General features: G+C 41.9%; 1 protein-coding gene across 1 annotated transcript in view; it reads right to left on the bottom strand.

The window, feature by feature from the left end:
- CDH20 (cadherin 20) overlaps positions 1 to 13,801 on the bottom strand; it is a 174,580-nt gene that overhangs the window by 42,109 nt on the left and 118,670 nt on the right. The window contains exons 3-6 of the mRNA XM_032772234.2: positions 7,387 to 7,681; positions 4,699 to 4,818; positions 2,602 to 2,769; positions 799 to 986 (exon numbers count right to left, since the gene is read on the bottom strand). Of these exons, the coding sequence (XP_032628125.1) occupies positions 799 to 986; positions 2,602 to 2,769; positions 4,699 to 4,818; positions 7,387 to 7,681 (771 nt within the window). The remainder of the gene's footprint in view (positions 1 to 798; positions 987 to 2,601; positions 2,770 to 4,698; positions 4,819 to 7,386; positions 7,682 to 13,801) is intronic.

Raw genomic sequence — 13,801 nt, 5'->3', positions numbered from 1 at the left:
ATAACTAAACTATTGTTGTATGTAAAGTAAAGAAGGCTTTTAAAATGTTTAAGAAGTTTCATTTAAAATTAAATTAAAATGCAGAGCGCCCCAGACTGGTGGCCAGGACCTTGGCAGTGTGAGTGCCACTGTAAATCAGCTTATGTGCCGCCTTTGGCACCCGTGCCATAGGTTGCCTACCCCTGACCTAGAAAGAGAGTTCAACAACTAACATTTATATAAAATTATAGAATAAATATTCTGCAGGAGATACTCTAAGCAAAATAATATATTCCTTTCTGTGTAGCCTGTGGTACAAAATACTAGCAATTTCACAGCTGCCATTTTAAAGTAGAGATTCTTCTAAGCTAATTAGCATTTATGGATCTTCAAGCAGCAATTAAAAAAACTGCCTGGTTTTTATTGGTTTATAAATAATTCTTCGGCTTGCTTTATTATTGTTTATGGAACACCAGCATGAAAAATGTCTACAGTTCAAACACAAATATTGATCAGATCACTCACACTGTTGTGTAATTAAGCTACAAAGGTTATTTACATGGATAAATACTGAACTGGGACATTTATGTACATATTTATTTATATCACACTACCCTCTTTTTAAGGTTTTTTCCTGAGAATACAGCCTGTTTTCATATTTTAGCAAAGAGTGTTAAAGAAATGGTGCTTCATAACAGGAAAGAAGCTATTGTCATGTAGTGGGCACCAAGTCACAGTAGCTATAACAGAATATTGCACCCATGAAATGTAACCGGAACTATTAGCTGTATAAATGGATATAAAAAGAAAACTTACTACCTTTCTCACAGTTATGATGCCAACTTGGTAATTAGGATCAGTGTTAATGTCAAAGACATCCAGTCCATCTCCATCTATAAAGCTGTATTTCATTTCAGCATTAATGCCTTCATCCAGGTCTTTAGCAACAACACGGCCCACAGTGGAGCTGACTGGAGCGGACTCAAGCACACTCATCTGATAATGTTCTGGCAAGAGAAGTGGAGGGGGAGGGGGAAAAAAACATGACTGGAACAAAAACTGTACAGGAATTCAGAGGACTGGCCACAGTCAACAAATCCAGCAGTCTGAAGAGAGGTCCAGTTAAAGGTTCTTTTTTCCAGGCTGAAAAGCAAAGGGTCATCTCCATTTAGGAAGCCATCACTAATATGGATTTGCCTTGTTGAATTTCAGTAAGCTGCCTGTTAGGGGCATATTTAAGTGATTTTCATCAAAACAACGGTGCTTCCAATGGCAACTCAAAATGAAATGAGAGCAGAATTAGTGCATAACTGATCTGCTTTAACAGTAGGCCTGGGGAAAGAGAGAACTGCAATTTAATGAAGTAGTTTTTTTTTTTAAAAAGCACAAATACTATGCTTATGATATTACCTGCCACCCTAGCTCAGCTCCATGCTTGAACAATCTCTCTTAACTAAAATTAAAAGCAATATGCAGTGACGGTTTTGCTGGAGGGTGCTCTCAGCTTAGTTTGGTTTTAGCAAATCAGGGTATGTAAAGGCAGGAAGAGAAAAGGAACAGACAAAAGTGTTGAAAACATTAAAAATAACTAGAATATCAGACTGTTAGTCTAAAGTTAAAGGGAGTCTTCAATGGACTTTGCTTAGCATCAGGCCATTAGGGAATGCATTTAGAGAAGGGCATAATGAGCCAAATCTTGCTTTGAGTTACACCGGTGTAAATCCAAACTAACCTTTTTGAAATCATCATATGTCTTAGACTTTAAATAACCTTTTGGTGAGTTCAGTTGAATTTCTACTGGGGAACAGTCTGCATGCAAAACTATTCCACACTATTCAGCACAAACAACAGACTCTCTCATAAAGAGGAGAGACTAAAATGAATTGCTGAATTCAATCCCTTTCTCTCTCCTCCTCCCAACCCTTGAGACAGACATCCTTCCATGCTAAGGATGAGAAAACAAAGTAGTACATGGAAACCCACTTGCCAAAGGCCTGTAGTATCTAACCTAGGGATAAAGGAATGCCCCTGATTTCCTAAATTTAAGAAGGAAAAACAAAACCATAAAAACCAAAAATAAATAGGTTTAAAAAGGGGGGGTGGGGGTGTCAGGAATACAGCTGGTTGAGAATTTTTTTATTTTTTGGCTTGGAAAATGTCAATTTGTCTAAACTAAAACTATTTGCAGGAAAGGGTTAGTTTTGATAAATATTTTGATTAAAACTTTTTTTTGAAAAATTTTGAAATGTCAAAATGGGATGCTTTGACATTTTCTAAACAAAAAGTTTAGTTTTTCAATTTGAAAAAAACCTTTTCATTAAAATAAGATTTTAAAATGTCTAAATCAATACATGTTTTGAAATTACTTCAACAATAACAAGATCTGATATTTGTTTTGGATCATCAGTTCTCAGAATTTTTTGAGATTTTAACTTTTCATCCTGTTTTGAGACAGTAAAAAATTTAAAAAATGCTCAGGGGGATAGGAAAATTGTGTTGTGCCCTACTCTAGTCATGGATTGATTCCATTTGAAAAGGTCAAAGTAAGTACAGATATTCATCATGCAAGTATTTCAACCCATCTTCCCTTTTCAGTAACACTGTAATGCAGCAGATACTCACTCTGTGGAAATCTGGGTGGATTGTCATTGACATCAGAGAGGGTGATGTTGACTGTGGTTGTCCCAGCTAATCCGCCCAGCTGTCCACCCATATCCTTGGCTTGGATAATCACTTCATAATAGTCTTTTGCTTCTCTGTCCATGTTCATTAGAGCTGTCCTAATTAAACCTGTAAGATTTTTTTTTAAAGGTTTTAGGACAGAAAAGAAATTCTGGTTAAACAATACGCAAAACAGGACAGAGCCAGTTTTAATAAAAAACAAACAAACACAATTGCTTCTAATTTAAAAGAATGGCGTCAGACTATACTCTTAATCACACTAGTGTAGATCTAGAGTGATTCAGATGAAGCCAATGGAGTTAATTCACATCAACTCCAGTGTAAATGAGAACAAAATTTGTCCCTCAGTCTCCATTTTGTCTCCTGTGGATATTCTGTTAAAAAAGACTGGTAGGTTATTTTCTAATTTACATCTCAGGGTTAGGAGGACAGAAACTGCGGTTGGTAATCACGCAAAAATCCACAGTTCAATGCAGTCCACTTTCTTCTATGGTAATATTACTGAAAAAGAACACGAGGTGGCAGCACTAGTTCTCTTATGGAGTCTGCAAAGAGCCATCCAATGCAATTACTGCCTTTGCTGACTCACTAAAGCAGATTGTTGCTTTTGGTTATAAAAGCGGGAACTCACAAGGCTATAGCTCTCTGGATTTTTAGATCATGCTTCTTTAGCTCACTCTCGGTCTCCTGCTTCAGGGATTCTGGTAGTGTAACTGACCTCTTATTCTCATCCACACCTCAGCATCCCCTTCCCTTCTTAAGGCTTTAACGTCTTTTTCTCTTTTCTTTTTTTTTTTTATACCTGACTGCCCTTGCTGAATTCTACATACTTTTTAGTGATTACTTTTAGCAGACACACTACGTGTGGGGCTTAACAAAATAGCACTAAAATGATATTGCAGTGGCAACGATCATCCTACATACTAAGAAAGAAATAGAGACTAAAGCAAACAATTCACAAGTGCACTGTTTAAATGGTGCCACCTGCAGTTTTTATGAGCCTGATTCTGCAAGAAGTTGAGCACTGCCCATTAAGTGCTGTGGATCTTCAATTCCCACTGGGATGTGAAAATGTTTAGCATCTTTGCAAAATGGTCCCTCTGTGTGTGAATACTTTATAGACTGTGTCCCCTCTCTGCCCCTTAATACAGCAAATGTCCTTGTTTCACCCTCTTAGAAATCGTGAAGTATCTGAAAACAAAAATGAGTAAGGGCTTACTCATTCTATGGTTTATAACCCGAATACTAAATAAATAGCTCTGTTTTGTCTACGTATAATAGGGCTCAGGAAAGAGCAAACCATATCTGTTTGTTCTTGGATAATGGACATATTTCATGTACTGGTAACTTTCAAAAGTGAGTTATATGGTATTTCTTTTTTTTTTGTTCCCCTAGGGTTTAACAGTAAATATCCTCTGATGAGTTTCTGACCTTCACACTACAGTTGGCCCCTGGGAGTTGTCAAAAAATGTACGATTCCTCCTATGATAGACATTGTATGTGTGTATTATATGCAGTGTCCTGTGCATAAATATAGGGCTCTTAATAAGTAAACCCTTATAAAGGACTACTCCAGCTAACTGCATTTGTTTGCTTTTACTTTCTTATCTCCATTAGTATTAAGATTTTTTTACATGTGGATTTGTGAACAACCAGATCTGCTGAAGACTTCATTGAAATGATAGTCTACAAGAATAGTAACAGCACAAAATAAAGCCAACTCCACCAATGCAGAATTTGGTAATTTAGATGAATATGCTACTGCAGAGAGCATATTCTTGCTCTGAAGATCTCTATTGCAATGATACTTAACCTCCACCATAAAACTGTTATATCCTGGCTCTTACATATAGAAATAAGAGTTGGATATTGTGCTTTGTCTTTTAACTTTCTTTCTGCTCCAATAGTTTTGCTCTCCTGTGTCCATCTGATGTTTAGTACAAACTGGGTGTTTCCTTGGGGAGGAATGTGATCCATAATGAATGAAAGCTAAGAGAAGTCATACTTTTTGGCTGTTCCCTTGTTGAAATGAAATACCTGTTCTGGAGTCCACAGAGAAATATGGTTGCCCCTGGAGAATACTGTAGACTACTCTGGCACTGTTTCCATAGGTTGGATCATCAGCATCTGTTGCTGTCACTTGGATAATAGAGGTGCCTGAAAAAAACAAACAAAAAAACCCACAATGGGGTAGATCCTGATTAAATTCATAACTGGGAAGAAAAAAAACAGTTCTAACAAGTTTTAATCCATAACAAATGTTCTATTATATTGGATCTCATAGATTCATGGATTATAAGGCCAGAAGGAACACTGTGAGTATCCTAATCTGACCTCTAGTATAACACAGGCCATAGAACTTTTCCAAAATAATTCCTAGAGCAGATCTTTCAGAAAAACATCCAGTCTTGATTTAAAAATTGTCAGTGATGGAGGATCCACCATGAAACTTGGTAAACTATTCCAATGGTTAATTACCCTCACTGTTAAAAAATTATGACTTATTTCTGGTCTGAATTTGTCTAGCTTCAACTTCCAACCAGTGGATCATGTTATAACTTTCTCTTGATTGAAAAGTCCATTATTAAATATTTGTTCCCCATATAGATACTTATAGACTGAAATCAAGTCATTCCTTAACCTTCTCTTTGTTGAGGTAAGTATATTGAGCTCCTTGAGTAAATTATAAGGCATGTCTCCTAATTCTTTAATCATTCTTGTGGCTTTTCTCTGAACCCTCTCCAATTTTTCAATAACTTTCTTGAATTGTGGACACCAGAACTGGATACAGTATTCCAGCAGTGCTCTCAATGCTGCCAAATATGGAAATAAAATAAGCTCTTCCACTGGAGATTCCCCCGTTTATGCATCCTAGGATCACATTAGCTCTTTTGGCTACAGTTCACACTAGGATCTGATGTTTAGCTCATTATCTCCCTCCCAAACCCCATCCTTTTCAGAGTCAATGATTCCCAGGACAGAGTTCCCCATCTTGCATCCCCTAAATAAGGCCTGCATTCTTTGTTCCTAGATGTATTCATTTACATTTAGCCATACTAAAATCCATACTGTTTTCTTGCACCCAGTTTACCAAGCAATCCAGATCTCTCTGAATCAGTGAGCTGTCTTTTTTCATTATGTACCACTTCCTCAATTTTTGTGTCATCTACAAACTTTATCAGTGATGCCTTTGTTTTCTTCCAGGTCACTGATAAAAAAAAACATTAAATAGCGTAAGGCCAAGAACAGATCCTGGCAGGAACCCACTGACAACAAATTCATTAGATGATGATTCCCCATTTACAATTACATTTTGAGACCTCTCAGTTAGCCAGTTTTCAATTCATTTAATGTGTGCCATTGTAGTGAGGTGCCACAGCCTCACTCTGAGATTGACCCTTGCCCACCTTCTGGTGTGTGAAACCAGGACATCTGCACCCACCCCACCAGAAGCAGAGGGGCAGGACAGGAACTATAAAAGGCAAGCCCTGCAGCTCAGCTGGGCTGGAGCCATTGGAGGAGACAGATGCCTCCCGCCTGCTGCTGGAGCCTGAACAGGATCCATCTTCCTGTTGCTAGGAATGATGAGGAATTTTCTGGGACTGCCGTTAGCCATGTACCCTGGCGAAACAGAGGATGAACCCGAGACACAGGCACACCATGCGGGGAAAATAGGAAGTAGCCCAGGGACACCAGACTGTAGTCCAGTTTTCTTGTTGCCTGAATCCAAGTCAGCATGTTCTGGCTAAATCCCCACTGACCCAGTGGCAGAACACTCCATCACTTTTAGGGCCCTGGGCTGGGACCCGGTGACGTAGGGTGGGCCCAGGTCCCCCTACTATCCTTTGCTGCCAGCCTCCCCGCCTTATGGTAAAAGGCCTGTGTTTGCCTGCTGTCTGCAGAGCTAGGATGTCAGTTTGTTTGGTGCTCCACCCTGCCTAAGGGCCGGTGCACCTACACTGTGTGGTGCTCTGCTCTGCCTGTAAGCACACAACACATGATTTATCTTGCAGTGTTTCTTTGTCAGCATTATGCCACCACAAAACAATTGTTTCTTCCAAGGAAATGAAAAATTGACAAAATTGGAAAAAAATACTTCCCATGTTTACTAGAAGTTTTACATAGAAAGGTGTTTTCCTGTTTTGCTCAGGTCCCAGGAAGCCTCCTGTTTGCTTTCTGGTTGTACTGCAAAAAATATCCAATAAATTCTTCTTTGATCTCACTGTTTCTAACAGCATAAAACACATTGGGTCAGATCTTTGGGTCCACTGAGATAAGCTTGGTGCAGGACCAGAAAGGAGTGGAAGTCAAAGGTAGCTTAAAGCTAGATTTGCACACCTTCAATCCTGGGGGCAGCTGGAGGCAATTCCAACTTTTGGTATAAGCTAGATCAGGCACAGAGGTGCTCTAACCTTCACTGACTCATAGTGGGTGTCCAAGAGAACATTACACACATACAGATGGTCAGAGCACAGTACATTCAAGCTATGCCCTTCCCTGCCCCCATCTTTCCATTGACACGCGTCCTATGCTGAGTGGGGCCAGCAACTGCTGATGTAGACCAAGTACACTTGCTTGCAGCAGCCAGAGATGTTCTTGAGAAGCTTTTTCCCATGCTGCAGAACAAAGGACCCAAAGCAGAGGCCAAAAACTTGGGCAATTTATGCATTGGTGATTAATTGTAATTTGCTCATAATGAAAATTATGTTCTTAAATCCACCTTACCTACTGGTGACATTTCTGGAACTGAGGCTACGTAAGGTCCATCCAGGAACTTGGGTTCATTGTCATTGATGTCTTGGATTTTGATGATAAACTCTGATTCTGGTTCCATTGGACTGCCTGTCTGTCTGTCCAGAGCCTGAGCCCTCAGGGTATACTGGGATCTCTCCTCTCGGTCCAATCTCTGAATGGCATGAATGTCTCCAGTGGTATCATCGATTGTAAATACAATACCAGCTCCTTCTCCTGAGAGAATGTACTTGATTGATCCATCTCCTCTGTCCATATCGGAATGGAGCTGCAAAAAGTAACACAATCTACTCAGGACACAAGCGTGGAGTGTATGTGGAGAACACCGCTATGAAAATTAATTTTCGGAGCATTTTGGTCTCCCTATTGAAATTCATCTGCTGGGTTTTTTTATTGTTGTTTAATATGGAAGGATGCAAATAATTCATATAGCAGAAGTGCAAAGTTGAGGTTAACCTCCACCCATTTCTACCCCCAAATCTGTACTGTGGAAAAAGGAGGAGGCAACCAAACAAGAATGCTCTTGGGGTTTGATTTAAAGCTCTTAGAAATCTGTGGGAGTTTTTCTGTTGACTTCAATGGGCTTCAGATAAGGCCCATACGCAGCGAAGGCAATGGTCCCCAAACTTTTGAGGGTCACGCTGCCCCCTACCGCTGTCCATGCCTCCCACCCTCTGAGCCAGGACAGGAAGCGGATAGGGGTCAGGGTGCTGAGGCTGGGCCCACAGTTGGGTGTATTTCTCATCACACAAAATCGAACACCCTAGCTGTCCCCTCCCCCCTTCGTTCCCCATCCCTTGGTGGCTCACTCTACTTCACCCTCACTCACTTTCACTTGGCTGGGGCAGGGGTGCAGGAGGGGGCTCCAGGCTGAGGCCAAGGGATGAGAGGTTTGGGGTTCAGGAGGGGGCTCCAGGCTGGGTGGGGTGAGGCCAAGGGATTCGGAATACAGGAGGGGGCTGTGGGTTGAGCCAAGGAACTGAGGTGCAGGAGCGGGTGAGGGCTATGGGCTGGGGCCAGGGATGAGGGGTTTGGGGTGCAGGAGGGTGCTCTGAGTTTGGGGGGGGTGCTCAGGGCTGGAACAGGGAGTTGGGGCTTGGGGTTGGGGTGCAATCTTAACTCAGGCAGCTCATGGTCAGTGGTGCAGCAGAGTAAGGCAGGCTGCCTGCCGGTCCTGACACTGCACTACACATGCCCCGGAAGCAGCCAGCAGGTCTGGGTCCTAGGTGGGGGATCCAGGAGGCTCCACGCACTGCTCTCGCCCGCAGGCACCATCCCCACAGCTCCCATTGGCCAGTGCTCAATGCAGAGGCAGCACATGGAGCCCCATGGGCCCCCTGCCTAGGAGCCGGACATTCTGGCCGCTTCCAGAGCATAGTGTAGTGCCAGCCAGGACAGATAGGGACTAACCTGACTTAGCACCACCAACGAGACTTTTAATGGCCTAGTCGGCAGTGCTGACCAGAGCTGCCAGGGTCCCTTTTCGACTGGGTGAGGGATGGGTGGGTCTGGGGCTAAGGGCAGAGCTGCTGCTGGGGGGAAGCCAGGCGTAGGACTGGGAGCTGGGGTGGGGGGTGGCACCGGAGCAAGACTGGGTTGTGCTCCCTCTCTGCCCCCCTGGAGGCTGACCTGGGCCCTGCTGCACCCCCATGAATGTTCCTCTGCGACCCCTAGGGAGGCACACCCCACAGTTTGGGGACCTCTGAGCTAAGGCTCAGGAAAAGATAAGGACAAAAAACATAATGTCTTTACATTTTCTAATGAGAATTAAAAGGAATGAGACTGTCTCTTATAAAATACACCATGGACAAAAGTAGTACTGGACTAGAGAGAAAATACGGTAAGGGCTTGTCTATAAAGCAAGTTATTACCCAGCAAGCCAGGGTGTGAATCTACAGTGCACCAACTTGCCATATGTGGACACTTCTACATTACCCTGAAAGTTCGCCAAGCTGCACTCCAGATTTTTCAGTATGTTGTATCAGTGTCCACATGGGATGTCACTGCACAGCTAGCTGGTGAGCTATAGCTTGGCTTGCTGGGCAGTAACTTGTCGTGTAGACAAGCCCTCAGTCAACTGGTGAATGAGGAGTGGAATGGAGTGAATGACTACTCAATAATTGCTGCGAGGCAGAACTTCTTTAAAAAATTGTCTCAAACAAGAAAAAATAAAGCTGGATAGATAGATATAAAATAGCTATTATGTAAGTTGTTTGCAGCGTTGTAGCTATGTTGGTCCCAGGATATGAGACAGACAAGATGTATGAGGTAATTGCTTTTATTGGACAAAATCTCCTGTTGGTGAAAGAGACAAGCGTTAGAGCTCCACAGAGCTTTTATTGTCTCTTTCACAGCAGAAGTTGGTCCAATAAAAGATATTGCCTCATGCACCTTGTTTCTATTATTAAAGAACAGGTAAGGCAAGCAGTTTGGAACATTTGTGTATATACAAGCTAGCCTGTGGATTTTAAATGCATCCCAGAGTTTTAAATAGAATTAACAAATGAATTTGCTGCATGCTGGTAAACAGTTTCGAGAAGTTGTGGATAACTGGAAACACAACCAAATACAGAAGAAAAGTAAATGTTGTACTAATTATCTTCAAAACCAGGTACAAGAGTCACCCTGGTAATTACCATTCTGCTAAACATCTAACCCTAGTGAGCTATTAGAACAAATATTAAGATCAAACAAATTATTTAATTTCAATTTAAGCACATTCTTAAATGCTTTCCTGGATTGGGGCCTTATGGCCTGATGAAATCAATGAAACACGTTAGATCAGGACCTACGCATTTCGAAGATACTAGAACCATGAACAATAATCAGAATGGATTTATGAAGAATAGCTTTTGTTTGTCAAGCTTGATTGTTGTTTTTTTTTAACATATTTGCAACACTGGTGGATGAATAAACAATGGTGGGCATAATAGCCCAGCTGCCACAAAGCAGTTAAGCACTTTCTTAACTTTACACATGTATAAATATTTTGATGAGGAGGGCTGCGTAAGAGCATCACTGAACTGTGACCAACAGGAGCAGCATTGGTCTAGCGGACTGAGCACCAGCAAATATCAAGGGCAGAGAGGAATTGTTTAGAATAATAAAATGGATATAAATAGGAGCAATAGGATGAAATTACTAAAGAAGAAATTTAGGTTGAAAAGCAGGAACCAAGTCCTGATGGTGAGATTTATTAGTCAAAGGAATACTCTTCTGAGGAAAGTGGTGAAAACCCATCTCAGGGACATTTAAAATTAAACTGATAAAATTCTACCAATATACATTATAAAATAACCTCAGATTTCAGTATAGAAGAACCTCAGATTTGTTGGGGGATGGACTAAGTCACCTTATACTACCGGTCTCTAATTCCTATGGGCCAGACCCTCATCTATTGTAAGTCACTGTGGCCCCACTGCTTCAACTGAAGTATGTCAATTTGCACTCAGCTGTGGATCTGGCCCTATGATTCTATAAGTTTTTGGAGGCTATTTTTCTCCCTAATCTGTTAGAGTACAATGTGTGACCTATGCAGACCTTGAGCCTACCCCTATTGAATTCAGTGGACATTTTGCATTAATTTAGATCAGAACTAGACTGATTCAGCAAAGCTGTAGCCACAATTGGAGTGCCCCCAAAAAACTGCTTAGAATATATAAGTTAGCTAAATGGAGGTCTTTCAATCATTAGTATTTCCTTTAAAGGACACTGAAATTACATTGTTGAGGCAGTAGATTTATTTTATAATCAAATCCATATCACAATATGAAAAATGTGTATTAAAACATGTAACTTCTATTTCTTTTAAAAAGCATTAAAGCATATTTTAGGGTCCTTCTCCCTACAGACCACCTGATCCCTTTAAAAAAATCCACTTCTGGGGGCTTTACCCTGAATCACACTGGTTTAAAAGTTACAACTGAGCCTCTTTTTATTAAATGCTGAAAAACCTAAAGGTATAGGTGGTGACAGTGAACTTGTTTGGTAATTGATATTTCATTTAACCACTTTGCTGGTGGTCTCTGCTATGGCTACTGTGGAATCGAACAGTGTTCTTTGGAGTCTTGACATTTCACTGGAACACTAGCGTTTCATAGCTGATGCATCAGTTAAATGGGGGAAGAACAGGAGAACCAGTTACATTCAGCATAAACGAAGCAGTCAAATTCAGATGACTGTTACCAGTACAGTAACTCCTCACTTAATGTTGTAGTTATGTTCCTGAAAAGTGCGACTTTAAGCAAAATGATGTTAAGTGAATCCAATTTCCCAATAAGAATTAATGTAAATGAGGGGGTTAGGTTCCAGGGAATTTTTTTTTCACCAGACAAATACCCACACACAGTATACGTTTTAAACAAACAATTCAATACTGGTACACAGTGATGTGAAGCTTGGTTGAGGTGAGGAGTCAGAGGGTGGGATATTTCCCAGGGAATGCCTTACTGCTAAATGATGAACTAGCAATTGGCTGAGTCCTCAAGGGTTAACCCTCACACTTAACAGTGCAACAAGCATGGAGGGACGGGAGACAGCATCGCAGACAGAGACACACACTGTGTGTGTGTGTGAGAGAGATGCGCATTTCCCTTTTACTCTTAAGTACACTGCTACCCTACTCTTAAGTACACTTCCTTGTTAATTAGATCAGCTTGCTGAGACCACAGCTGCTGCCAGCAAGCACCCTCCATCCTGAGCTGAGCCCTGTTGTGTCCCCCACCCCGCTCTACGGAAGATGGGGTAAGCAGGATGCAGGAGCAGGGGGAGGGGGACACTCTGACGTTAGCCCCCCTCTTTCCCTTCTCCCCCCCTGCCACAGCAAGCAGGAGTCTCCAGGAGCAGCTCCAAGGCAGAGGGCAGGAGCAGCATATCGCAGTAGGCGGAGGCACAGCTGAACTGCCTGGCAACTGATAGCCTTCTGGGCTGCTGCAGTACAGGGAGCTGAGGGGATCGGATAGGGGGGCTGCCAGTCCACCCTGGTTCCAAGCCCCCACCGGCTAGCTCCAACGGGCTGCTCTTCCTGCAAGCAGTGGACAAAGCAGGTGGCTGCCAAATGACATTAGAAGGGAGCATTGCACAACTTTAAACGAGTGTGTTCCCTAATTGATCAGCAACATAACAAGGTTAACCGGGATGACTTTAAGTGCAGATTTACTGTATTAACACAGATGCCACCCTACAAACTAGCATATCTTTATAAAATGGTATCTAGTGATTAATTAAAAAAGACACTAGTTGTTACTATTTGCTCTACACATCCATTACTCAGAATATCAGTTTAGAAGCTAGTAAATAGGACGTTTCCAGGAGGAGGACACTTCTGTAAATTTTGATTCAGAACTACTTAGCCACTTCCTACTCTTTTAGGGTGTTTGTATTGTGTGTTAGCATGACCTCTTGGGTAGGTGTAGCTCTCACATTTGACTGGCTATGGCAGAGAGAAAGAGATGTGTCTGGTACATTCATAAAAAAGTGTTCATTAAACAGTAAATCAAATAAAATATAGGAAGCTTTATGGTGTAAATTTGGCCAATTAATAACAATTTTAGGATAGTGGAGGGTGTCCTACTCTGCAGTTGTGTGTTAAGAGTACTGTGTCCCAAGCAGGACAGCTGTTATGTTGTAAAACTGCTGTTAGCATTACTTATCTCATATCCTATTTTTTCCAGACAGAGTGAAGAGCAGGAGCATAAAAGTGAATTGTGTGTGTTTGGAGAGATAGGGTGAAGAAACAGATTTCTTCTGCAATGCGTTTAGCGTTTCGAAAGCAAAGGTTCTATCATTTTAGCCTATACTATAAATCTAATACATTTCATCATTGCAGAGATGGAAGCTCACATCACTGCAGTGACAAACCAAATCCTCTGACACTGCAGTTTTATGAATAGGTGTGTTCAGTATAGCAGTTACTATGCTGGAAAGGAAATTCAGTTTTAAGTTGTCACAGTGCTGTGGCTGCTGCAGCATCATGCTGCCATGTGACAGGCTTGGAGCTGGGAGGAATTTATTTGGATTTTTCTCTGCACAGTAAAAGATGAGCTACTGGAGAGATGAAGCAGGTGGCCCCTGAGAAAGCATTAACCATGTCAGTCTGAGTAGTCTTCTTTGGGCAGGATGGTAAAACCTGCGGGGGAGCTTATTTATGTCTGATAGACACAGGCTTTTGTAAGGGGCAGTGAGAAATCACCCCAGGTGTTATTTCAGGGAGGGAACTGTGCCTCAGGGAGCGCAGCATGTGCTCCCTTGTGCAGCCAGCCAGCTCCACTCACTGAGATATGGCCCTACCTCCCCTTGCCCCTTCCATCCCTTTAGGGAAGCTAATGTGTGCAGGGGCTCTGTGAGGGAGTGTAACTGTGCTGCATTGATGCATAACAGCGCACAGTGG

Source organism: Chelonoidis abingdonii, chromosome 2 (assembly GCF_003597395.2).
Source record: "Chelonoidis abingdonii isolate Lonesome George chromosome 2, CheloAbing_2.0, whole genome shotgun sequence".
NCBI lineage: Eukaryota > Metazoa > Chordata > Testudines > Testudinidae > Chelonoidis > Chelonoidis abingdonii.
The sequence above is the reverse complement of the archived record's forward strand: the minus strand, read 5'-3'. Positions and strand labels throughout refer to the sequence as shown.